This window comes from Pseudorasbora parva, chromosome 9, assembly GCF_024679245.1.
Source record: "Pseudorasbora parva isolate DD20220531a chromosome 9, ASM2467924v1, whole genome shotgun sequence".
Lineage (NCBI taxonomy): Eukaryota > Metazoa > Chordata > Actinopteri > Cypriniformes > Gobionidae > Pseudorasbora > Pseudorasbora parva.
This window is the reverse complement of record NC_090180.1, coordinates 33,632,451-33,660,399: the sequence shown is the minus strand read 5'-3', so window position 1 is coordinate 33,660,399 and position 27,949 is coordinate 33,632,451. Positions and strand designations below refer to the sequence as shown.

Genomic DNA, 27,949 nt, shown 5'->3' with positions numbered 1-27,949 from the left:
ACCAAGGTTATGGGTCAGATTCTTAGGGAATTTATAAATTGGAAAAAAGTAGAGCATGGATATAAAGTAATGTTTTGTAATAAAGTAAGAGTGAGTTACTTTCTCTGGTTGTCGGTGAGCGTGATTCCCTGCGAGGAGACTTTAAAGTGCACTACGGTGGAGCACGGGAGCGAGTCTGCGCTCAGGATCTTACTGGTGGCCTTCTGCACCGCCTGGTAACCCGTCAGAGACTCCATCTCCACCGAACCCAGAAACCACACGTTACAGGCTGGAAAACACACATCACACAAGCAATCTATGGGTGAAGTCAGAGAGACTTTGGCAGTCATCTGTCTGACTGAGGAATCGGTCACTGATCGTTGTTGTCAGTGGTGGTTATCACTCAGTTATCATTACTGTATATTGTTTGCAGTTGTGGCTGTGTTTTGGACGTACCTGCTCCTTGTTTCAAGAGTTCAGCTGCAGAATTGGTGATGGACTGTGAAGATGCACTAACAGCATCCTCTAGAGGATCTGAAGAGAGACAACAGTCATGTGATCAAACCATCCAGAAGAGTGATGGGTGCTTTGTGTAGCTTTGAAACCTTTGCGAATCATTTGTTTGAAACCAGTGATTCGGAATGCGTATTGAACTGCCAAAGTCATGTGATTTCAGTAAACATGACTTTGTCACAAAACATTTACACTGACACTGGTTCATTTGTTCACAGAGATCATTGGTTCAACCAGTGTCAATATATGATTTGGCAATGATCTCTGTGAACCATTGAACCAGTGTCAATATATGATTTTTACCGGATCTTTGATAAATTATTAGTATTATTTTTTTATTTTATTTTTTTACATTTTTGGACATTTAATGATGCATTTGTATAAAAAATAGGAGTGTTGCAGTAGTCTCTTATTGGGTTGATTAATCAAGCTCTCCGCAAAAACAACGACAAAAGAAACAAGCCCTACAAGGCTACAATTAAATAAAAGAATACATTAAACAGACACTTCATATTTTATGGTATTAGATTATTTGTTAATTGCATTTAAAAGGTTACCCTGTCCACAAAATATTTTCCATTGGTTTGTAAAAGGTGTTAAATGTGTTTTTGCTGCATTTACACAGTTCTGACCAGCAGAGGTCACCAGCCTGTGGAGTTTTAAAGGTCCCTTTCTTCGCGATTTCATCTTTCAAACTTTAGTTAGTGTGAAATGTTGCTGTTAGAGCATAAATAATACCTGTAAAATTATAAAGCTCAAAGTTCAATGCCAAGCGAGATATTTTATTTAAGAGAAGTTCCCTTTCAAAGCCTACAGCTAACAGCCGGTTTGGACTGCACCCCTACACTTCCTTGCTTAAATGATGTCACTAGAACCGTTTGTTGACTAACCCTCTGCCCACAAGTACACGCAAAATAAGGGGCGTGGTCTTGCATTCAGCACTTGCATTCAGCGCTTGCATCTCCCCGTTATGGTAACGCCGCATTCACACAGGGCGTAAGCGTTAACGCTTCCCATTTACTTTGAATGGGTGACATCATCCGTTGCTGAACTGAATTGTGGGTTCCGTCGCGTCGCTTCACTCGTGTTGCAAGCGGCAGAAGTTGAAGATTTCTCATCTTTTTAAGCGCCAGCGCAGGCCTCATCCAATCAGATCGGCGTATGCAAATATCCTTGAGCAGGCGCTAGCCAATTGCGTTCATTACTGCTCCGTGAACCATCCAGACGCAGCTCCCGGACCAGTATGTGATATTCTCCCCGCTGTCGCCACTTTTTTAGGATTTAATATACCCAACAGCTTCGAGTACCTGTGCAGTGCACTGACAACAACTACAGGAACAATCGCATGCACACATAACACCAAATCGGCATCCATTTCGTCTCACAGACTACCTGTCAAAAAAGGCGTTTTTTTTGTGTTGTGGTCCAAGCGGCAAGTAAGTTTTGATGTGATTGGCTGTTGTCACTATGACGATCGCGTCAGCACCAAGCTTCAGCCACGCCCTCCATCAAGCGTTAACGCCTACGCCCCCGTGTGAACACACCGTAAGAGGCGGGACCTTTCCGGGCAAACTGCGCTAAGCTGCTGTCCAATCACAACACGGGAACCGCTGGCCCAATCAGAAATCGTTACGTGTTTCTGAAGGAGGGACTTCATTGAACAAGGAAATCATCAGGCCGTTTTTAGGACAGAGAAAACAGCGCTGTACAGATAAGAAAAATTGTGTGAAAAATACTTTTTTTTACACGCGAAACATGAACTCATGTTATATTGCACACTGTAAACATAATCAAAGCTTCGAAAACACGCGAAGAACGGGTCCTTTAAATGCTTCAAAAAAGTGAAATGCTCTGTGAAACAATTGGCTCAATTGATTCAATGTTTTGAAAGCTTTGTTTCCCTTTCTGTGGCTCACTTCTACTCTTGGGAGACCCAAACACCTCTGACATATTCAGAATGTACATCCATGGCCTACGGGCAGGGCAGGACTTAGGGGAGTGGGGGCCCCTGGGCTTGAGTCACTTTCGGGCCCTACCTTCTATACATTACTTTAACTAGAACAAAATGATACACAAGCTATGTATTAGAGCAGCAAAATTCTGGATAAATTCTGTATGTTAATATATAATTTAATATATAATATATAATTGCTGAAGTCTATAATTTTTTTTAATTAATCTGAATTATTTATTTTAAAAAACTTGGGTTTGAATAAATTATTCAATTCCTCAATCAAATACAATTGTTTCATAGATGAATCAGCATCTTTGAACGAATCTCCTGAATGAACGATTCAATGACAAATGTTTTTTAAAAGTAATTTGTCGCCATCTGGTGGAGTAACAATATAATCGTCCACATTCCCTCTCTCCAGGCTCTCTATTAGTCTTTTGATACAATAAAAAACACTGCATCTGAATTAACTTCCACTATACATTAAAAGTATTTCAGTTGTAAAGGGAAGAGATTCCTCAATTCTAGTGATGCTCAAATGAAACTTTACAAACAGCTGCGCCTCAATGGCCCCCCATCAATGGTGCATCGAGACGACATTATCATTAAACCCGTCTCCTGCGTGACGACACGATCCTTCGAATATCTTTATATCTAATATGGCTTCTTATCTGCAATGTTGCCAGAATCATAATCATACACTGTTTGTTTGTTGGCCAGAGGAGAACTGGCACCCCAACTGAGCCTTGTTTCTCCTAAAGTATTTTTTCTCCATTCTGGCCCCTAAAGGGGTTTTGGTTCCTTGCCACCATCGCCTTAGGCTTTTGGCTTGCTCAGTTGGGGACACTAAATTTTCAACTACTCCGCCTGCATTGACACTATATGATAATTGAAATTAGCTGGATGGCATCACCGTTTTTTCCAGATCGATTGTACAGCCGAATCAAATTCTGTTGTTTAAATTATTCTATTAATGTCCTGCTTAACACTGTGAAGCTGCTTTGAAACAATTGGCATTGTAAACATTGCAAACATCAGTGCAGTAGTTGAGTGTAGTATATTTGGGACGCACTGCATACTATTTAAGATGGACTGCATGTGAAATGAGATGAGATTTCATGTTTAATTTATTTACACTTTATTTCAATCAGACACAATTTTACTTATAATTCAATAACATATAAATGAAGCTGTTCTGCTGTACCTCTGTCAGGTATGATGAGTTTGCATGGAAGAGCCAGAGGAGTAATGGAGTGCTGACAGACCAGAGCCGTCAGACTGCCTGTAAAGTAACACACACACACACACACACACACACACACACACACACACACACACACACACACACACACACACACACGCACACGCACACGCACACGCACACGCACACACACACAGCTGATGTGGACAGTACTCGTGTGTGTGTGATATATATATTAATAATTTATTCCCACAGCAGGACACTCAGAGTGAGCATCAGTGGCAGGTTTCATAGACTTACCAAAGTAGGGTTCATTAGGGCATCCCTTGAGCCGGACGCCCCTCTGCGTGCACTCTATGAGGAAGTGCCGCACCAGCTCGCTGGACGGGTCTCCTGAAACATCACACACATCACATGTGACCCAACAGCAACTCTGAGCTCAGATTTCAGAAGGCCATGAGGAAGTACACAGTGTTCTTCAGAAGAGACACAATAATGGAGGGCTTTAACTTCACACTCACAGAAGCCCATCTGAAGCAGACACATATCTGGAGTCTGTCATTACAGCTCAAATACACTCACGGCTCCATCAGCTGCATGTGCACTTGTAGTGTACTTCAAATCTTAAAAGTACATATATTTTTAAACTACTTTCAGATAGCATAATAATGTAATAAAAGGCCACTCGAAGAGAGTACACTTTCATGACTGTTTCTTAACACACTTAAATATAACTTTTAAAAAGTACACTTTTCAGTAATATCAAATTAAAAGTTTTACTTTAAAGTACATTTAATTGTTGTTGTGCAGTAAAGAAGTGGACTTATGAGGTAAAGCAAATGTAAAGTACTTGATTATAATTTTACAAATTTATTTAAATACATGACATAGGCCTACAAGTTTCAATAGAAATGACATTACAGTATATTTTAGTTTACCATAAACGCTTGCCAGTACATACTGTAGTACACCTTAACCATATTTCAAAGACAATAGAAGTGCTTTTGAAATTACATATAAAGATTTACATAAGTGGGTAAAAAAGAACTAAAGTTAAAATGACATTTTATAATAAATAGAAACTATAATACACTATAATTTAATTGCAGTTAAAACACACAATTAAATGTTTAAAATCCTTACATTCACTTTGCACTACTGTACATTGTTTAAATGTATATTATTTCCATAATATGTACAAGTTTTGTACATGTTTTGTAAGCATGCAGCGTAGTTGTGCTTGGAGTCAGTTTTTTATTTGTCAATTTTTGGCCAGAAAAGATTATTTATCACTTTTATTTGACCATTTTTGGCCAGAAATTATGAACGTGCAAAAACAAGAAAGAACCAACGGAATATCAATAACTAATTATGTTGTAGTCAATGTATGCTTTTTCCTGTGAGCTTTTTGTTTTTCTATTTTCTGTTTTTTTTTTTGCATAGTAAAAAAACCTGTAGCTTGCCTTTTTTGCCAAATAATTTTGTTAATGTAAATAAATAACCAAGTTTAGTGTTTGCTCTCTGCTCATAATAAAAAATATAAAATATTTCCCCACAATTTTATTGAAATTGTAGGTTCATTAAAAACAAATATATTCTCCGGACTTCACTTTTGGCCACCACTATATATTTACACTTTACGCTGGGTTTGACTGTCCTGAGCTCTGGAGGTCTCTCTTCTCACCTTTCTTGCTCTGTTGCAGTGCCGATGGAGGCGCTGTGGCCACTTTCATGGCCAGCCCATAAGCGCCGCGGAAAGAGTGACTGTCCCGAACAATGAAGGAGCCGGGCTCTGTGTCCTTCAGCAACGCTATAGCTGTGAGAAGGAGGAAATCACAAGCCAAAAGTCAGATGAGAGTCAAAAACAGAAGTCAGACGTCACATGGTTCGGTCGGTACCTTGGTCCCGCGCGATGTCTGGTTTGTACCAGTATTTGGAGGTGTCCTGGACGAACTTCACCGTCAACTGCTTGCTTGAGAGCACATCTGCAACATCAGCACAGCGTTCAGCTCGGATATCAAGCGCACTGGTGAGCTCCAGCGACCGCGTCTGCTCACCTGGAAGAGGCAGGGAAGAGCAGCTGCCGTTGGTTTGGGTCTGCAGCTCCGGCAGCACGCTGGGAAATGGGATACTGAGTGAGCTCCCGCTGTGAGGACTGGAGAAGCCGCTAGGAGATGTTGACGCTGAACCCTGTGAGTTCTCGCCATCGAATGCCACGAGCAGGGGGTTCTGAGTCGGCGGCTGGTAGTCGAGTCCCTCCAGCGCCGGACCGAGGCTGAACTTCTCCCCAAACATCTGCTGGAAGACTTTGGCTCTCTGACCGCTGAGAGGAGAACTGTGGGCGTTCGGAGCAGGAAGAGAGTGTTGTGATGGGACAGCGAAGCTCACAGAGTCCGAAGGAGGAGCAGAGATGGACTGTGGGGACCTACATCAACCACAACACAGAACACACACTATTGATATGGTGAACTATAAAACCGGTCACAAATTAGAAGTCTAAAAGGAGATCTTTTTCAGAGAAATATTGGAGGATTTCAATATTAAGCCCCTTTCACACTGCGATTCCGGCAAATACACGGATAATGCGACCCGGCATTTGTTCCCGGGCCGCTAGATTTGGTCCATTCACACAGCCAGCAAAATGCCGTAATATGTGCGCTTTCACACACAACGCTTAACGGTCCCGGGTCGAGTTGACACGTGACATCCGGATGTGACGTATAATGGCGAGCGATCTCAGCTTCAGCGCGGATAGTAAGGAGCTCCGTGGTCTCGAATTGTGTCCAGTTTGCGCACATTTCTGCTTGTTTAATTTTAGTTTATTTTGTATACGAACACTCTCTGCGTTTAAAACACCGACTAGCTCTTCTGGCACTGCAGGGATTGTATTATTGAAAAAACAAGCTCTAGGAGTCGCACGATAACTACGTACACGTTGCGGCATTAGTTTCGGCTTTTGTTCACACAGCGCTCGTCCCGGGTCGAATACCGCAATATTACTAGGTCCCCGACACGGGTCGAATTCAGTAAACAATGCCGTGACGTGGTTGCTTTCACACAGAAGGCGACCCGGCAATGTTCCAGGAATATTGCGGGTCTGACGTGCAGTGTGAAAGGGGCTTTAGAGAAGAGGAGCCTGAGTTTGTTTGAACATTGAGAAGCTTCAAAGCTTACACTACTCCTAAAGCCTACGTAATACATCACGCTTCTGCTGTAAATAAACTTGTGTAGGCCATCCGTCGGAAGCTAAATATTTTAGTTTTTGAAGTTTTAAATATGGATATTTTTCTTACAAAAATGCATGGCATCACTCCTGCACTGTCAGAAAAAAAGGTACATTGCTGTCACTGGGACGTATAAAACCAAAAAGTTACTAATATGTACCTTTAAGGTACTACTATGCACTCTTAAAGTACTGATATGTACCTTTTAAGATATTACCGTTTTTTTCAGTCGCTAACAAGCGTTTGTCCAATCAGTTGTTACATTTTGAAAACTCTAAACACAATTTGCAGTTAGTGAACACATTTCCACAATGCTTACATTTTCTTAACAGACAAACTATCTCCCAACAAAATTATGGATTGTTTTTGTTGTATTAACAAATGCTAACACACAACATCCTACAATAGAATAAACAATATTCCAAACCTTAGATACAGTATAAAAAACGCTGCTTCAGCAATGCTATCAGTTCAAAAATAATATATCTCAGCTGATAATTCTATTCTCACTTGACATGTCAATATGTCAATAAGGTCATACAGTAATGCATATGTAGAATGTTTTGTCCCTCTAAAGAATACAACGTCTTCCACCCTCTGGGAGAAGAGGAAAGCTCCTCAATAATGATCAAGAGCTTGCCATTGTAGACATGGTTCTTGAAAATAATGCAATAAAACCTCAAGATATTCAAACTAGAATTGTGTAGGACCATGAGATTTTTGACAATATTGATAGCATTAGCCTCACAACCATTACGCAGGCATTGTCCAAACACAGAGTGCGGATGAAGCAGCTCTACACTGTTCCCTTAGAGAGGAACAGTGAGAGAGTCAAGGAGCCCTATTCACCTTGCCTCAACCCCATAGAGGAGTTCTTTTCTGCATGGAGGTGGAAGGTTTATGACCATCAGCCACATGAACAGATGTCCCTCCTTGAAGCCATGGATGCTGGCTGCAGGGACATCACAGTTCGTAATTGCCAAGGGTGAATCTGACATACCAAGTGGTCTTATCCCAGGTGCATCGACTTGGATAATATCAGAAGTAATGTTGATGAAAACATGTGGCATAACCCTGAAGATCGCAGAGATTAAACACAGTAATTTTGTGCTTATTTTTTTAGCCCCCCCCCACCCCCTTTTTTTTAAATCTCGGCTTTTTTGCTTTTTTTTTTTTTTTCAAATGTTCTTGTGTGTTTAATGGATATTTTGTTCACTGTAAGCAATCCTGTAAAACTTTTTTCTGTTCTATCATACCGTGTAACTACTGTACCTCCTGTAGTAAACAGTAAAGAAAAAAAAACTGATTTGTAGAATTTAGAATGCTTTTGAATGTGAACATTACTGTACATGTGGACATACAGTTCCCAACCAAGAAATTTAGTGTAAAAACGGAGGATTGCATGTTTTGCATGCAAATACCTGTAAAATTAATTGAAACATAAAAGTCTATGCAGTTTTTGTAATGTTAACAATACCCAGAATTTTGAAACCTGTTGTACTTTGATTGACTACATGTAGGCCTACCTTGTGAAGTGAAAACAAGTGTTATTCTTTGACAGAATAATTCCATTTTGAGTCAGATTTCCAGTGTTTTGGTAAAGTTAGTGTGTGCAGAGAAAGATGTGTTCTATTTTGAAATAAAGAGTTATTATATAATTAACAAAATGTGTTTTTGAGAATAAAATTATCCAGTTGGCCAATTGTGTTTTGTAGGTGTAAGTCTGTGTTAAGAGTTTAGAAAAATTATCTGAAGTATGGGTAAGTGCTTGTTAGCGACTGAAAAAAACTGTAATATGTAGCTACCATTTAGGGGTTAGTAAGGTACAAATATGTACCTTTTCACTTTTGTACCGTACCGCCCCAGTGACAGAACTGTACCCTTTTTTCTGAGAGTGTGAAGTAGAGGTCTGCAGTGGGATTGAGTCCCGCCAGGTCCCGTGGGACCCAACGCAAATCTCGCGGGAGCGGGTGGCTTGAATTTTGCTGCGGGCGGGAATGGGCGGCTAAAAAAAACACAGCGGGATAGGGAGGTTGCCTAGCGCCATGATGGAGATGTCAATAGAGGATGTAGAAAAGAACCTCAAACGAGGTATTTACAGCACAAAAGCTAAGCAAGGAAAGTCTGACATTTGGAGAAGTTTCTCAATTGTTTGTGATAAAGATGGAAAGGAGCTGGACTTTGTTCATTGTGACAAATGTGCAAAAATACTCATCTACAATGGGCACAAATCCGGCACGTCTGGGTTGAGGTGACACACCTGCTCTGTTCTCCCCGGTCAAAGTTTTCATGTAGCCTAGTTTATCATATCATATAATGTTTTTTTTATTTTTATTTTTTTATTGCAAAGCAGTCTATTTTTATGTGCAAAGTTTTTGATAAAAACGAAATTATATTTGAATGTATTGTGTGTTTTGTCTTTTTTTTTTTTTACATGCAGGCCAGGGAAACGAAACAAACAACCATGAATCTCTTTAATAAATACAAATCTCTTATCAATACAAATACGTTTTTTGTTTTCCTGCGGGACTGGAGAAGACACAAAATCAATACATCTCTATTATTGAGTTTTGCGGGTGCGGGCGGGAGTGGACATACATATTAGGGGAGCGGGCGGGAGTGTAATTACTTTTATGATGCATGTATGTGCTTTTTTTGTATTTCAAAATCAGGAGCGCCATTCACTGGCATTATAAAGCTTGTGTTTGTCTGAAAGAAGATACCGGTAGTCATATACACCTATGATGACTTTAGGGTGAGTAAATTATGGGATAATTTTCATTTTTGGGGGAACTAACCCTTTAAGTGCTTGCTCCCTCTCAGTTTGGACCATCACCAGTTCACATATAGAGCCAATAGGTCAACAAAAGATGCTATCATCCTAGCCATCCACACTGTGTTAACACATCTGGAGCAACCCAGCTCTTATGTGAGAAAGCTGTTTGTGTATTTTAGCTCTGCATTTAATATCATCACCCATTAGAAGAATGGTGTCCAAACTCCACACTCTGGGTGTCAGCCACCACACATGCAGATGGATCAAGGCTGGTGTCCCATCACTCCTCAGCACTGGGGTCTCTCAGGACTGTGTACTGAGTCCTCTGCTATACACTCTATACACCCATGACTGTACACCAATCCATGATAGCAACATTATTATCAAGTTTGCAGACGGCACTACAATAGTGGGGACTGGTATAATAATGACGAGTCTGCCTACTGAGAAGTCTAAAAACTCACTGCCTGGTGCTCTGACAAGAATCTGGCTCAACCCCTCAAAAAAAAACAGAGGAGCTGGTGATAGATTGTAGAAGAAGAAGGAGGAACCTGCCACTTTTTAAGGCTTGTTTATACTTTCGCTTGGCTCCTACGCGAGCCTCTGCTGACTGCGCGCGCTCCTCCCCAAACGGACGAGGCGTTTATACTTGGTGCGCTTGCCATTGTGCTATTCTTTGAAACGACAGAGGGCGATTCAGAGTAATTCTAGAACCATCTAGAAAAAGCGTCGAAAAGAAGTGGGCTAATGTACACAGATGATGATATTTATTTTATTACATTTTACCAAAAACCATGAATCATGTAAAACTCAATAAACCTTGGCTTGATATTACTTGTGACATGAGAACAAAATATATGTATGCAACTAAATTAACGATCTCTTAAATATTTCCTAATTTCACTAAACATTTTAATGTCGTGATTTATTTATTTATTTGATTAAACATGGATCTTTATTTAAAAGGGCTTATTTCAGCTTTTGTTGGGTCATTTTGTAAATATAAGCACCTAATTTGTATGTGCAAACTGGGGGCCGGTGTGATGAGACGTCATGTTTGGCTAGATTCACCGGGAGCCCGTTCATCTTCGGATGCAGAGAAGCACGGGCTGTTACAAAAAAATGCGCTGCACACCGACAGGTGAAATGGGGTCCTGCGCACCCAACGCGCACGACCGCCCACTCCCTGTTGACGTCATTTTTGCCGTGCGCAGCCTTGCGCTCAAGCGGATGCGTCGAGTATAAACAGGCTTTACATCCAATGGACATTGTGGAGAGGGTCAGCGGTCAGAGGCTCATTTTTGGGAAAATACATCTCTCAGGACCTCACATGGTCTGTGAACACCATGCCTGTGTGAAAGAGGCACTGCAGCGTCTGTACTTTTTCAGGAAACTGAGGAGAGTCACAGGATCTGTCACAGGAACAAGTGTCCTGTGCAGAGTATCATTACCTACGACATCCTGCTGTGGTTTAAAAACGGACAAAAAGGCTCTGGTGAGTCAGGAAGTCCTTACAGAACATAATGACACATGTTCCCTCACTGACTGATACAGAGCCAAATGTCTTTGTCATGCAGCACTCATAATCCAGGACTGTTCTCACCCAGGAAAAGCGCCTCTAGAAGTATGAACAGTTTTTATCCAAGTACCATAAAATAACTAAACTCATAATTATTTAAGGGACTGAGTAATACATTGGACTGTGCAATAGATAGGCGTATTACACATGCGATTGTGCAATATACTTTTAACTGCTTATTTATTTATCTATTCAAATTTACTTGTTGTGCTACTTTTACCACAAGAAGTTGCACTTGAATTTCATGACAATAAAAGATGATTACGAATAAGGATAAGATAAGATAAGATAAGATAAGATAAGATAAGATAAGATAAGATAAGATAAGATAAGATAAGGGTGAATGAGTGAATGTACCTGTAGCTGTCGGAGAATGACATGATCTCACTGATGGCGGGCTGGACGTACATTCTGTGAGTGGGATGCTGTAAAGCTTCATCTGAAGCTGTGTGTCCCATAAATCCTGCATTATCTCTTGTGTCTGAAAGAATAAAATGTGCACTGCTCTTTCACATCTGGTTACATCATTATAAAACAATTTAATATGGTGTCAACATTGAAATCAAATCTGTACATTAGCATAAGTGAGTCACTCTCTCTCTCTGTTACTCCCTCCACACTTTCATCTGTTTGAGCATCTCAATCAGCCTCACCAATGAGGTGAGAAATTTACTTGCAAACTCTTATACTTGCAAACTCGAAACTTCACTTGCAAACTCTTATACTTGCCGAGCTGATGCATGATGACATCTCTTGGAAAGCAAGGTAAGTCCACTGACACCGTGTTATATTACAGTACAGGCCTCATTGATCTAAGCTCATTCACCTCAGTGTTTGAGGGAAAACTGTTCACTCAAGCTTATTATCCTCAAAAACACGGTGGAGCATGAGCTCAGATTAATGAGGCACATGATCAGTCAGATCAAATCAATACAAAACCTGTCCTAGTTGAAAGAAAACAAGTTGACAAAAGATTGGGAAGTCGGTATACCCTGTCCAAGCAAGGTCCAACACGTAAAATTAACTAGCATTTTTGGAAAAAAGAAAAAAACGACTGGAACAAAACATCTCATTTTAAACAAACAAAGGTGTGATTTACCGTTTTCCGCTCGATAGGATCCAAATGAAGGAGACGGAGTCTGTCTGAATGGTGAATAGTTCATCATCATGCTCTTCACTGGATCAACACACACACACACAATAGCAGATTATTCACACATACAGTACATACAGTTGACATATGAAACCTGGATGTGTGTGTGTGTGTGTGTGTGTGTGTGTGTGTGTGTGTGTGTGTGTGTGTGTGTGTGTGTGTGTGTGTGTGTGTGTGTGTGTGTGAGAGAGAGTGTGAGTGTGATTATGTGTTACCATATGGAGTGGTTGGTGAGATGGGGAATGCTGGCGTTGAGGGCATAACGTCACTGCTAACTTCTGGTGCAGTGTGTGATGAGTACTGATCGCCGTCTGTTCTAAACACTGATGCACACTGACACACACACACACACACACACACACACACACACACACACACACACACACACACACACACACACACACACACACACACACACACACACACACACACACACACACACACACACACACACAAGTTAACGGCCAAATCACCTAATGCAGGAATAGTATTTTCTAAGTTGCTTCGAACTTGTGCAGGGATGGGCAACTTCGATAGTGATGAGGGGCCAACATTTTTCTCTCCTTCATACCTAGGGGCCAGATTACTAATTCACACTCACACCTTTCACACCGTCTAACTCAATTTACTTTTTATTAAGGGATATCAACATATATGCCAACAATAATTACTGTGATTTGTTTAGATTTCATTAAATATAAAAATTGTGCAATTATGCTAATACAAATGGGAGACTTTGCTGTCAGTAGACAAGCAATATACCCCCAAAAGCAAATATAAACAGGTCAAATTATAAATTTGTCTGTAAATTTGCTACAAATGTGCAGATGTCCTATTTTTGGATTCTAAGCGTACAGAATGCACAACTCGACCTCAGAGGACAGAGAAGTGCTTATTCAAAAAATACTTGTTCCAAAGGGTATTACCATAATCCACATACACATATTACCATGAATAAAATTATCTTGATTTGTGCGTATAGGCAAAATTGCAAATATCAGTTTAACAGCTATATAGCATGCCTAAAAGTTTCACTGACTAAAACTACAGTAAAATGTCTAGCCTTTTAGCCTCCTAAAACTTGACCAAACATAGGTTGAGGAAAACGAAATCTGATGAAAACTAAAGGGCATTAGACAGTAAAAGCACTCACAGACAGGAGGAGCTCTACCTGTGTGTGAGGCTCGCGGTCAGTGTTCGGCGTCAGTGCGTGTCTGTGATCCAGAGTCCAGGACGAGTGTCCACGAGCTCCGCTGAGCTCTGTCACAACACCGGCCTCTGAGGAGACACAAAGGAAACACAGTCAGTCCCATAATTATCAACCATCAACACACAATGACGACTAGACTGATCATCACACTAAACATTCATCTGACATTCACTCGTCGTTTGATTGCTTTGGATCATAGAGTATCATGAAAGAGATGAGTGTGGAGTCTGCTGCTTCAAATGCTCAAGCTCTTTAGAGCAGGATTCTGATTGGCTGTCAGTGTTTTTTAGGGCTGTCAAAGTTAACGCAAATTGATTTTAACGGCACTAAATTTATTAACGCGCGTTAACGCAGCGCGCATTTTTTCTGTTTGATCCATAGCCCGTAGTTGGAGAAATCGGGATAAGCCAAATACGTAAATGATGCAGCAGCAAACATTACCCAGCTACCATATTTTCTGTTTAACCATATTAGACAACAGGTCGGAAGAAAAGTCTGTTTACACTGAGCACAATTCTCTGCAGTCCGAGCGCGATGCGTGAATACACTGAAGCTCACTCTCGCTCATGTCTGAGGTAAATCATTGACACATCACCACTTACAGTAGCTACATGTGTTATATTGAACTAAATGCATTGCAATCGGCTAAAACGAGTGCACAGGTTACTCTTCTGAACAAGAACGCTCCCGAGTCCGAGTTCTTCACACTGTTCAAGTGAATTGAGGCATAGTCGGCACGCACACGCAAAATACCGGCAGTTCAATAGAGAGGGCGCCTCTCTTAAAGGGGCCAAGTAGGCTAATATTCCTACTCGTGGAATATGGACCTCCTCCGGGTATGGTGTGGTAGGCTACTGGTGCGCTCACAGGTCCACATGACAGCCTTCACATTACCAGTTTTTCATACGAACTGTGCCCTGTTCTGAACTAAACTGCCAGTAATACTACCTTTATTTATATTCTTAAAATGAGAGAAATCCCTGCTTATTCTGAAATGTTACGCTCTTAAGAGACATAAACAAGTTCTTTGATAAACATATATGACCTTTGATACATATCTAGTTTTCAGGCTGATTTATTGATTATTATTGAATTATGGTTTCACTAAATATAACGTAAATTTGCATAAAGCATGCATATTTGTCCATATACCCATGTTGATTAGAGTATTAAAAACTTCATTCAAACTTTTTTTTTTACATTACAAGAAATAAAAATCTGCGATTAAATCACGATTAATCGCGAGTTAACTCATGGCAATCATGCGATTAATCGTTACTACATATAAATTGAAGTGCTACCTCGTGTGTCACTAAGCATAGTGACATATGCCATTGGCTCCTGTGCGTCAGATGCCATGCCACTTAATGCTAATACTGCTACTGGGAAATGGGGTCCTGCGCACCCAACGCACATATATATAAATTGTTTGACAGCCCTATTGTCTTTATAATCAGCTGGAAAACATTGTGGTGATATTGTGATAGACTTTCTCTGTGTGGTTATCATTATAGTTGCGGTGTGGACTCTGATATTCTTTTAAATTTAAGAATGATTTTTAAAACTATATCTTTAAGTCAGTGCCGACAGCCTCGTGGTTAGCGTGTCAATATGTAAAGCAGCTGCGCCTCCAGTGACATCAGTTCGATTCCCAGCTCAAGGTCCTTTGCCAATCCCATTCCCCTCTCTCTCCACACCATGCTTTTCTTTCAAAATCACTACAGTTCTATCAAATAAAGGAAGAAAAAAAACCCTATAGATTTATTGTTATTGTTACATACACCGATCAGGCATAACATTGTGACAGGTGAAGTGAATAACACTGATTATCTCTTCATCACGGCACCTTTTAGTGGGTGGGATATAAGTAGGCAGCAAGTGAACATTTTGTCCTCATTGTGTTACAAGTAGGAAAAACGGCCAAGCATAAGGACATGAGCGAGTTTGACAAGGGCCAAACTGTGATGGCTAGATGACCGGAGCATGAGTCGGAGCATCTCCAAAACTGCAGCTCTTGCGGGATGTTCCCAGTCTGCAGTGGTCAGTACCTATCAAAAGTGATCCAAGGAAGGAACAATGGTGAACCAGCAACAGGGTCATAGGCGGGCGGCCAAGGCTCATTAATGCACGTGGGGAGCAAAGGTTGGGCCATGTCCGATCAAAGAGACGAGCTACTGTAGCTCAAATTATTCAAAATGCTGGTTCTGATAGAAAGGTGTCAGAATACAGTGCGTTTGTTGTGTATAGGGCTGCATAGCCACAGACCAGTCAGGGTGCCCATGCTGACCCTTGTCCACCAACGAAAGTTCCAACAGTGGGCACGCAAGCATCACAACTGGACCACGGAGCAGAGGAAGAAGGTGGCCTGGTCGGATGAATCACTTTTTTTAAAATATGACCTGGATGGCCGGGTGCGTGTGCATCGCTTACCTGGAGATCACAAGGCACCAGGATTAACGATGGGAAGAAGGCAAGCCGGCAGAGGCAGTGTGATGCTTTGGGCAATGTTCTGCTGGGAAACCTTGGGTCCTGCCATCCATGTGGATGTTACTTTGACACGTACCACCTACCTAAGAATTGTTGTAGACCATGGACACCCTTTCATGGAAAGGATAATGTGCCCTGCCACAAAGCAAAAATGGTTCAGGAATGGTTTGAGGAGCACAACAATGACTTTGAGGTGTTGATTAGGTCTCCAAATTCCCCAGATCTCAATCTAATCGAGCATTTGGGGGATTTGGTGAACAAACAAGTCTGATCTATGGAGGCCCCACCTCACAAATTTACAGGACTTAAAAGATCTGCTGCTAAAATCTTGGTGCCAGATACCACAGCACACCATGGAGTCTAACCAATAATGGAGTCCATGCCTCGATGTGAAAGACCCTTGAAACATATTTTGCCTCAGACAATCACTAAAAACACAGTCTGGAAGCTCTGAGTCCCTGCTTACACCTGGTATTAAGATGCGTTTTAGTTTATCAGATCTTGATTAGACGAGGGAGACACATTCCCGGTTACACCTGGTGTTTTAATCTACCTCTCGTCCATTTTCAGCCACTTACCCCCTGATTTCTTCGAGGGGATGGTCTATGGGTGGGTAAATGTAAGGGCTTTTTCAGATCGTTAAATCTAATGGACAAAATAAGTTCACGGAGTTAGGTCAGTAAGTGGAGAGTAGGGGGTCTTTTAGAGACTGTTCTAGTGTTCAGGCTAATTTTATGATAATAACCAGATGAATACTAATTATTCTGTGCCTATTTGTGTTACACTGCAATACACCGGTTTACTGGTTAAAGATCTGAGCTGCTACTCAAAGGTTTTAACCCCTGGTGAGGTACATTTCACTAATCATATCCAGACTACGAATGCTACAGAATGGCAGCAGCGTGGGATCATCAGTATAATCTTACCCGTCTGATGACTCCTCTCTCTGCCACTGTCCTTTTGCATGTTTCCGTTACTGTCCGGAGCTACGGCTCTCTTCAATGAGCCGGATTTGGTGGAAATGGGCACAAAAGTGGGGTCCAGGTCCAGAATGAGCTGGTTGAGCTGATGAATGGAGTTGTCGATGTCCAGCGTCAGTGAGCTGAACTCCTCGTCATGTTTCTTTTCGGGCTCTCGGCTTTTAGGGGTTTCAGGCCTCATCGTAGGCTTGCTCGGCTCTGAAAATAGACAAATGACCTTCATTTATATTGGTCTTAAACCTGTTTTGTTCAGGTCGTCAAAGAGCAAATTAAAGGGATAACTCACCCAAAAATGAAAATTCTGTCATCATTTACTCGTTAGTTGTTACAAACCTGTATGAGTTTTAGTTCCTGTCTGCCTTTGTTTCCATAGTTACTGTTGTTTGTTACTTTGGCAATTAATCAGTCTCCCCTGTACCTTTTTTAACCTCTTGTTATCCTCTTTTTACCACTGTGTTTCAGCCTTCATGTGTCAGCATGTGTTGTATTTACTATTCCATACAAATTTCTTTTTCCTCCCTGAAAAACTAGTGTGCTCACCGGTGGGTTTGGGCAGAAGCTCCTGCATGTCGCTGTGAAAGCGCCGCTCAACGCCGTCCTCCTCTGGCAGGTACAGGTACTGCTGCGCAGCGACCAGCTGTTGCTGATGGACCCAGGTCTGTGTGGAGTATCCGCCGTGCTGGAACAGATGCCTGGGACCTGCAGAGCTGATGGGGAGGGACGCGCCTCTGTGAGCGAAGCCGGCTCTCCGCTCATACTCGTCCATGGCCGTCGTGTGCTGCTGCTGCGCGGACTCGTCCATACGGCCAGGGCTGCCGAAGCCGTCAGACAGCAGAGAGTTCTGGCTGCTCTTGTGATAGGACGAGGAGAGCGTTCCCAGACTGTCCACGCTGTACAGGTCGTGCCGTGAGGTCAGGACCTCGTCATCCAAGATGTCTGTCTCGCGCTCTTTCGGCCGTGAGCGTCCGTTCATGTGGATCTGAGGAGGGCCGGAGGTCAGCGCACCACCTCGGCTCGCCTCGTCCAGACCGAAGCCGCTGAGGAGCCGCTTGAGCTCCACTCGCTCCTGCTGGCTGGGCTGAGGCGCTTTCGGCCCTGGCACGGGCCAGCAGTCGGTGCGCAGTGAGACGCTGGAGAGGCCGGAGTCAGTGCTGGCCGAGAGTGTGTGATCGGGGCTCCTCTGGGCTCTGGAGGGCGTAGAGCCTCTGCTGCTGTCTCTCTTCACCGAGAATCTGTCCAGGGTCGGAGTCGCTGGGGAGGAAGAAACAGATGTGACTGATTGATTGAGAAGCTAAACACTGAAGGAAACAAGCAATATGACATCTCATGCTACTCATGGCATTTCATATTTATTATTATTTTTTGTTTTATTATTCTAAACAACAGTGATTCTTGTGCTTAGAAAGACTCCATTAATGTCCTTCTCATCTTGTTTGCCTCCTGAACTGTTGAAGCTGCCTTCATAATTCTATTTAAATATTATAAATACTAGTTTCCTAGCTGAAAAATTGTACATGAACGCCTCTTAAATCGAAATTTGAGATAATTATAATGCGCTATTCTGGGTCTTTTTGACCCCACATAGTGTTTGCTAAAATAAAAATGTTTCTAAATTGCATAAGATTTGGTTGACAATCGCTACCCCTACAAACAAAACATTTATAATAAATTGGATTGATATCTGCTTGTGTATTAGTGTAAAAAAAAGCAACACTCAGGATGTTTAGGGTCTGCAGAAACCCCAGACAATAAAATGTTTTCATAAAATGAAAACATATATTTTATTTTTACAAAACAAATGTAACATCACTCATGTTATTTATGTTTTTACTCTACATTTGTGCAGTGTTTGATTTATTATATTGATAAAAATGTATATAAATAAATAAAAATAGGATGAATGGTAAAATTAAAAAAAATATATATATATATAGGCTACTTTATTTTATCAAATACAAAACTAAATCAGCCACACAAGACACAAATACACAGAAGTGAAGTGGCAACCCTGTAGCAAACAATGTGGAACACTCATGCTCCCACAAACACACACACCAAAAATCACCCATAAACATCAATTGGAGACCATAAAAATAGTTTGTTACATAACTTGTCAAAATAATTACAATGCAGAGAACACACACAAAATTAAGGGGCAATACAACAACACATCCCTGTTGGAGTAAACACACACACAACCCCCCCAAAGCCACAAAATCCTTCATAAGAAGTAAAAAATGGGCAGTCAAGTTGCTCTTCGTTACATTGTCAAAAATAAATCAGCTATACGCAAAACACACTCAGAAATTATAATTATAGAAATTATAGTGTCACTACAACACAACACACACACACACACACACACACACACACACACACACACACACACACACACACACACACACACACAAATGTAAATGTAACACATATAACACATATATTATACTATGTCCAGCTTTGACTAATAATGTCATAAATGCAAAAAATGTGAAAAAAGCAATGTCTAAGCATGAACCTAAATAAAATCAAAAACTTGTGAAAATATGTAGACCCATGAGGAAATGACAGATGAGCCATTGAGTAATGCTTTGTTCTACTTGAAATTTCATTTAATTTTAATTTTAAAAGTGTTTCCTCTCCAGTTGATGGCAGCAATCTTCCATTAAATCTTTTTAAAATAGATTTTTATATATAAAAACAAGGTTTAAGAATATTTATAAATTATTTATATAAATTATACAATTACATTGAATCCCCCCAACACAGCAAAAATGTAGACTTTACTAAACATTAATAAAGTAATTAATAACATTTGTAAAAAAAAAAAAAAAAAAAAAAAAAAAAAAACAGCAATATTATTATGAATCCCATTTTATTGCCTAGGGTCTCTGGAGAGTGTACATCCCAAACAAACAGCACACGAGGGTTAAAATACTGAAAGTGCTAAAACGCATAGCTCATTTCAGAGATTCGTGGATCAACTAGTACATTTCTCCATTGACAGCTAGTCAAAGTTTCTGTGTAATCTGAGAATTTTTTTGTTGTAAGCAACATTAAACAGTAATATATAATTATATTATATTAGATGTTTTATCAGAGTTTGTGTCTATATATTCTACAAGTACTGGCCTTGTTTTATGGGCAGGCAACTTATGATGAACTCTGATTCATTATATGGCTTTGTACCACCTAATAATATAGCAGTTATCAGTACATTGAGCAAGGAGACTGCTATATTAACATTATATAAATTAATGAAATATATTGTAATAACCATACTTATAACTTTTGGTGTTATGGTAATAGAAAAAAAAAATGCAGACAATAATATGCCTTCCAATAGCTACACTGACTGTTGTTTTACTAATTCCTACAGCAGCCGATCATTCAAAAGAATCAGTTCAAAACATTGATAGGTTCATGAATCAGACTCAGTCTCTCAATGGGACTGTCCTGTAAAGCTAAGAAAATAAAATGGGATGTGAAATGACAAAGTAGAAGTTCTTCAGCAAACTTCAAACTTCTTCCCTAACGAACACATCATACAGGCCTTCAATTAACAGACCCTATAGTCCCTCAGAGGAGCAGATGTGCTCAACGCTCGGAGGAATGCCGGGGTTCAGCGTGAGTTCAGCTCCATCAGTGTTCATTAACACCGAAAATACCTCTGACTGTCCATCAGTCTGCAAACAAGCCACTGACAGCTGAAGAATGCAAGCTCAGCCATTCTGCTTTCAAAGCAGGAATGCGAAGCTCAGATTTTTAGAACATATTGAACATATTTTTTGTTTGCTGGGATTGAACCCAGGATATTCCAGAAGTACTCACTGTAAAAATCTCCTCAGCGTTCAGTCAGGGTTAGTCTAGCATTTTACCAAGAGTTTGCTTTTCAGACGCATCTTGAGGGAGGCCAAGGAAGGAAGTTATATGGTGTTTTTCTTGTGTTTTGTCATCCGAAGCAGCCAGAATTAGCAAGCAAAAACAAAACACTGTAATTACAATTCCAGTCGCTCTTCCTGCCAAAGCCTCCGCATCACAACCGTGTGAGTCAACAACACCGGCCACAGTTCAGCTAAACCAACACTGCGCCGATGAACACACTGCTCTCACGGTATGAAAATGTCAGACTGATCCGTAGCAAATGATTCATTACATGGAATACCGTTTTCATTTTGTCTGTTGCAATACGGCTCCAATATAGCTCCAATACTTAATAGTAGATTGCATACTTGTTCAAATCACTTCAGTAACTATGAGCAATAGAAGTGCACTTGCCTGAGGAAGCAGCACTAAAATCAAACTATACATTTACCTGTGTTATTTCCTCTAACCCAAAGCCTGGCATATAAACAGATGCAGAGCTCAGGACAGAGACGGTACGGAGATGTTGAATTCCTGTAAGCTTTGAGCGTTTGCGTGTGAAAACACGGCCTGAATCTGCCGCAGGAATGCACTGTTGTTTGTGCTTGATGAAACCCTCTTTATGAAAGGTGCTGGAACTAGTTTCCATGAATATGTTTTATGCAAAACAGCTGTGGGGGACCTGTGATTTTGGCCAAACTATTCCTGTGTTTGCGAGTTTAAGAAGGGTGTGAATTCTGCGGGACACATGGAAGTCCTGCCATATGCCTCACCACAGTCAGAAAAAGATGCCTGGACTTCTGGGGTGGTTTCAGTGTGTGTGTGTGTAGCCACAGTACAGAAAAAGACACAGACTGAGTTTTGCCCAACTATGCAAAACAACATATCGAGGCAGCCACATGCACTATAAAAGCTTCAGTAACAGACACAATACCCCCCACCAGTAAAAGTCTCAGTAAAAAAATGTTTTTGACTTAACTGATTCATTCAAAAAAATAAAAAAATAAATCAGCAATAAAACAAGTGACTGTCTTCATGGGTAAGTCATTGAATCATTCACTCAACCAAATGAGTGTGTTCACTGTAAACCCTAATGTTGTCTTTACTTAAACAAATCAAGTAATCTTGACTAAATATTACTAGTTTAGACCAAAAACTCAAAAATAGAAGTTAGTATAACTTATTAACCTACAAAATACTTACACTTAAGAATTCAAGTTGTATGAACTCAAAATCATAATTAAATAAAATAGCTCACTCTGGTCTTGCTTTGATGTGATTGGCCATGCAAGGAGTTCTGTCTGGCAACAAGAACTAATTCACTGATTGGAGCACATTTACAAAAGGCGGTCCTTTTCGCCTCGTCTGTCGCTGATTCAAATTAAGATGGAGACTTTTTCATTGTGATGCAAACTTAAATTCGATAAGTAAAAATTCATAAGTTACTAAATCTAACAATAATCTGTGAACTAACTTATAACTAACCAGATTTACTTTATTTCTGTTTTAATGAAAATAATAGTTTTGTTTGAAGTGACCATGATGGAGATAAGTGTTTGCTTTAGTTGGGCTCTTGACCCTTGACTGTGTAATATTAGTGTTTCTCTGGCTGCTTTGTGTTTGTGAGACACATTTGTTAAGGAACAAAAAGTCAAGAGAAAGTATCATCAAGTGATGTTGTTAATACATTGATGATGATATCATCATGTATTGACAGAATCCCTGATATCATCCAGAGTCTAATGCTCTAGTTGTCAAAGTGGTTATTATAAGTTTTAATAGATCCGTGAGATTCTTCACTGTTGTGGTAATTGAACTATTTATTTATTTATTTATTATAGCACAAAATGTTTAAATCTACGGCATTATTTAGACCCACACAGAGATCAAGAATCTGCGTATGAATCTCTATAATGGTGACAATCAAAAAAAAAAGAAAAGAAAAAAAAGAAAATCTGATAAACAGAGCAACTCTGAACATAAAACAAGCTATAAAAACAGCAAAAGAAAACGCAAATAGTAAGAATCAAAGAAAATTTGTCACATTTTCGATGCATAATTTTTTCATGCCGCAAAGCATGTTGGGCCCCATGGGGAAGTTTTGATTGTAGTATCCAGCTGAACTGGTGTACCCAGTTTGGTGACCTTAACAATTTAAGTACAGTGAACATGAGCACCAAGTTAAGTGAACTTAAATATACAAGTTTTGGGAGACTCCATTACTCAATTGAATTGAGAGAACGAGTTTACCCAAATTAATTGAGTTTAATCAACTTATTAGGGTTTTCAGTGTTTGTGTAGCCAGAGCTCTTTTAGCATCATCTCAAGTGCATGTGCTTTACAAATTAGCATTTGGATCCTACCGTCACTGCAGATGTTCCCATAGGAGTCCCATTTAGAGAGAGAATCTGTGCTGGTGTAGTCGACAGTCACATCTGGACCGTTCAGCCAGCGCTCTGAACCTGTCAGACAGAGAGACAGTTAATAGCCGTCGACATAGTAAAGTCAGCTTTATTTCTATAGCGCCTTATACTATACAGATGGGTTCAAAGCAGTTTTACAGAAACAAAAAGGCAAATAAAGGAATTAATGTTGCAAAGTTCATCATTCAAATTTAGTTTTACAGAAAACAATAGTGTCATTATTAGGTTTTGTTCAGGACATGAAGCACAAACAAGCCCAGATGTAGAAATGTTGCATTCAAGAAGTTTAGTATTAGCTGAAAATACATTAAAAAACGAACCTGGAATTCGTTCCGGGCCATCCGAGAACACTAGCTCCACTTTGCCATAATCTGGAAACCTGGCATCTAAAATGGCAACATCAGAATATCAACACAACACATGCTGAAACCATCTGATGCTGTACTGAACTGAACTCATAGCTCATTTTAGACCTAGGACTAATTCGGATTGTCTATTTACACTAACTCCGCCCACTGACGTCTGATTGGGCCAGATAAAACTATGGAAGACGCTGGTTTGTCAACAGTAGCAGTAGTGTAGGAGTAAGGCATGTGGTAGAATGTTTTGATGCAAATCGACTCGAGTTTGAGGGTTAGGGTCTTTTGCCGAATTCACTCTACTTCCTGTTCCAATTACACATTAGCTTGGAAAGGCATTTACATTCAATAAAAATAAAAATTAAAATATATGGATATAAATGTGGTCTAATGTGTGTTTAATAATAAAGTGTTTATCGGTAAGGGGTAGGTGCAGGGAGGGCTTTATTGTCCCAATAAGGTTGCATCCATTTAATAATTTTATTAAATATAATCATTTAAAATCTATGTTATTATTGCATACCATTTAATGTGCAATAGAACTGAGGTGCAAATTGTTTCTGCCACTATTTAAAGGTATAAATCGCATCTAAATACTATATACACTTATTGCAAAGAAAATACTGCTATTTTTTCACAGTATAAATAGAATGTATTGCTCGCATGACTTATTGTATATAGCACCTTTGCTAAGAAAATATGTTGTTACACTTTATTTTAAGGTGTCATTGTTACAGTGTAATTATAAATTTAAGTACTGAGTAATAATAATTAACGACATGCTAGGATTAGGGTTTGGTTGAGGGTTAATTACATGTAATTATGCATAATTTACTGTTATTACTATGGTAAATGTTACCAAATATGCTCACTTAGTGCAAATAGCGGCTGCTGGACAAAATATGTTTTCACATTTACACATTTATGCTTTATAGGCATAATTAATATGTTTGTACTTTAGATTTAGGCCTTCATGCGTTGTACTGTATATAACAATTCTATAGAAGCTGGTTTATGCCACACACAAAAAAAAAAAAATTATAAACATTTTCACAATTGCGAGTTTATATCTTGCAATTCTGAGTATGATATCTAAACTCGGAAATGTGAGTAATAAAAGTCAGAATCGTGTGATAAAAAAGTCATGGTAACACTTTCTTTCGTTAGTCCACTTTAGAAATTCTACTGACTATAAGTAACTTTGTAAGTAAATGTCCACTTATTCTACTAAATCAAACATTACAGTCTACTAATACTCTAATGAGAGTTAGTTGACATAAAGTTGCAAATTTGCTTGTAGTTAGTAGAATGTATAAAGTGGACCATAAAAATAAATTGTAGCCAAGGCTTCCATATAATGCTTTTATATTACATTGGAATTCCAGACAAACTCGTGTCCACAGCGAGTGTCTGCAGTGGTGAGGTGACTCGCGCTGACCTTTGTTGGCGTGCTCCATGTCGTCCTTCTGAAACACGAGGCTGTAGGCCTGAACTGCTCCCGTGTGAAATTGAACTCTGAAAATAACGTCTCGCTCCGACCGGCTGCTCTGATGGAAGCACTTCACCTGCAGTCAGAGAGCAAAATTAATACACCATCATGAGAAAACACACAGTCATCTGCCTTATCTGATGGGATGCAGTGATGCACTAATGCACATTCTTCATACGTTCATGAACCACCAAATCACTAGAGATCACTATATTCTTTAGCTGGTTCTTCTCCAGTGTCCATTGACAAAAAATGACCCTACTTTATCCGAAGCGCTCATCAACACAAGCACTCAGTGAAGTGCTTGAAACTATCCATCTGTCTGTTCATTCTCTGTAATGCGCTTATATTCTAGAAACAGGGGTTCTCACACCTGTCGGTGACCCCCGCCAGACCACATTTTCATGTTTCCCTCAACTAACACACCTGATTCAACTCATCAGCTAATTAGTAGAGACTGCAAGACCTGAATGGGCTGTGTCTAATGAAGGAGACATACAAAATTGCAGTGATGAGGGACAAACCCAGGACAGGTTTGAAAACCAGTGTTCTAGAATACTCTGCTATGGGTTATTGTGCATGGATTCTTTCTATCGTTCATAGTCACGAAACGTTTGATAAGCTAGGTGTGTTTGGTGTTTATCTTTACCATGATGTCTCCCTTCAGCAGCTGTGCCGGCTCCAGGGCCATACAGATCCTGTCTTTGTGACTGGCTCCAATGTGACTGGGAAATATCAAATATCATATCATACATGTCATGTCAACAACACATGCCAATATATATGAATCAAACCTTGAATGAGCTATCATCCTTAACTAAAACTTTATATATTAAAAATGGTCAAACTTTATTTTAGGGTCCAATTCTTGTGATTATTTGCTGGTTATCATGCAAATTACTATGATATTGGCTGTTTATTAGTATTTATAAAGCACATATTAATGCATTATTCTGCATGATGACCACATTCTACATCCCTTAATATAAACGTAACTTTTAACGTACTAACTCTTAATAAGCGATACTTAGGAGTTTATTAGTATATCAATGACACTTAAATAAGCGAGTCATTAAAGGATTCGTTCACTTCAAAATTTTAATATTCTAATATTCTTTTTATTTACTCACGCCCAACTCATCCAATATTTTCATGTCTTTCTTTCTTCAGTCGAAAAGAAATTAAGCTTTTTAAGGAAAACATTAAATTGCAACCAATGGGTTAAAGGTCCAAATCAATTAAGTTTCAAAGGGCTTTGAAGGGCTTCAGAGGACTCTGCATCATCCCGGATGAAGAATAGAGTCTTATAGTGACCGGTCATTTTCTTAAAAAAAAAAAAAAAAAAAAAAAAAAAAAATATATATATATATATATATATATATATATATATATATATATTTTTTTTTTTTTTTTTTTTTTTTTTAAGAAAATATATATATATATATATACTTTTTAACCTCAAGTGCTCGACTTCGACCTATGGTGTCATCACTTCGGAAAGGTCACGGCCATGACATACGTGAAATCTTGATTTGTATTTTTGAAAATGACAAATTGTTCTGCTAGAAAAGACCCTATTCCTCATCCGGGATCATGCAGAGCCCTCTGAAGCCCTTTGAAACTGCAACGATTGGGACCTTCAAGCTGTTCGTTGGCATTGAAGTCCATTTTGTGGACAAAAATTCTGAAATGTTTTCCTCAAAAAACGTAATTTCTTTTCGACTGAAGAAAGAGAGCACATGAATACATGAACATCTTGGATGAGATGGGAGTGAGTAAATTATCAGGACATTTTCATTTTGAAGTCATTTTCATTTTCATTTTGAAGTTTGAAGCCTTTAAATCAAACCTGTAGACACACTGAAATAATTATCGTAATTCTGATGGTAAAACTGAAAAAAAGTGAATTGCTTAACAGTAAGTGGAGGAAAACTAAGAAATCTAACAGGACATTTCATATCATTTTACAGTTTTGGAAGTTAAAGGTTCGGTTTCTCGTGATCCCATCTTTCAAACTTTAGTTAGTGTGAAATGTTGCTATTAGAGCACAAATAATCCCTGTAAAATTATAATGCTCAAAGTTCAATGCCAAGCGAGATATTTTATTTAACAGAAGTTCCCTTTCAAAGCGAACGGCCAGTTTGGACTACACCCCTGCACTTCCTCGCAGGAATGCCGTCACTAGAACCGTTTGTTGACTAACCCTCCGCCCACAAGAACACGCAAAATAGGGGGCGTGGTCTTGTTGCTTTCTCACGTGGAGAAGAGCGCGCATTCAGCACTTGGATCTCCCCGTTATGGTAAGAGGCGGGACCTTTCCGGGCAAAGTGCGCTAAGCTGCTGTCCAATCAAAACACGGGAAGCGCTGGCCCAATCAGAACTCGTTACGTGTTTCTGAAGGAGGGACTTCATAGAACAAGGAAATCTTCAGGCCGTTTTGCACTGGAGTTCTCACTAATAGTGAGCCCCGCATTCTTTCATTTGATTGGCCATCTCACTCATTCTGATAATGACGAAACTATATTCAAAATTATAAATACTCACTATATTCCTGAGACGTAGACCACCTGCATCGCCTGATACACCTTCACATACGGCTGACACACTGCAGGAGAAACAACAGGGTTAGCTTGAGAATCACTTTGGAAAAGGTGTTGAGCTGATTCAGGTGTTTTACTGAAGTCAAATCTAGCAGCAGTCATGTTAGATTAAGACACAATTTTTTAGCACTTTCTTCTCTTGTGATTTAACCGTAACCTAA

At 39.8% G+C, this 27,949-nt stretch overlaps 1 protein-coding gene across 2 annotated transcripts in view; it reads right to left on the bottom strand.

Annotated features, from left to right (window-relative positions):
• The window catches only part of LOC137088920 (tensin-3-like), a 53,860-nt gene that overhangs the window by 4,534 nt on the left and 21,377 nt on the right, over positions 1–27,949 (bottom strand). Inside the window, exons 8-25 of one of the 2 annotated variants that reach the window (XM_067452299.1) lie at positions 27,733–27,793; positions 25,838–25,913; positions 25,138–25,264; positions 23,661–23,726; positions 23,281–23,379; positions 17,597–18,307; positions 17,003–17,254; positions 13,551–13,657; positions 12,595–12,712; positions 12,326–12,403; positions 11,584–11,707; positions 5,705–6,072; positions 5,546–5,632; positions 5,332–5,463; positions 3,948–4,040; positions 3,651–3,728; positions 436–513; positions 100–268 (exon numbers count right to left, since the gene is read on the bottom strand). In XM_067452299.1, coding sequence (XP_067308400.1) covers positions 100–268; positions 436–513; positions 3,651–3,728; positions 3,948–4,040; positions 5,332–5,463; positions 5,546–5,632; positions 5,705–6,072; positions 11,584–11,707; positions 12,326–12,403; positions 12,595–12,712; positions 13,551–13,657; positions 17,003–17,254; positions 17,597–18,307; positions 23,281–23,379; positions 23,661–23,726; positions 25,138–25,264; positions 25,838–25,913; positions 27,733–27,793 — 2,824 coding nt within the window. Of the gene's footprint in view, positions 1–99; positions 269–435; positions 514–3,650; positions 3,729–3,947; positions 4,041–5,331; positions 5,464–5,545; positions 6,073–11,583; positions 11,708–12,325; positions 12,404–12,594; positions 12,713–13,550; positions 13,658–17,002; positions 17,255–17,596; positions 18,308–23,280; positions 23,380–23,660; positions 23,727–25,137; positions 25,265–25,837; positions 25,914–27,732; positions 27,794–27,949 lie in introns of both variants that reach the window. The other variant, XM_067452298.1, reaches the window with a different exon arrangement.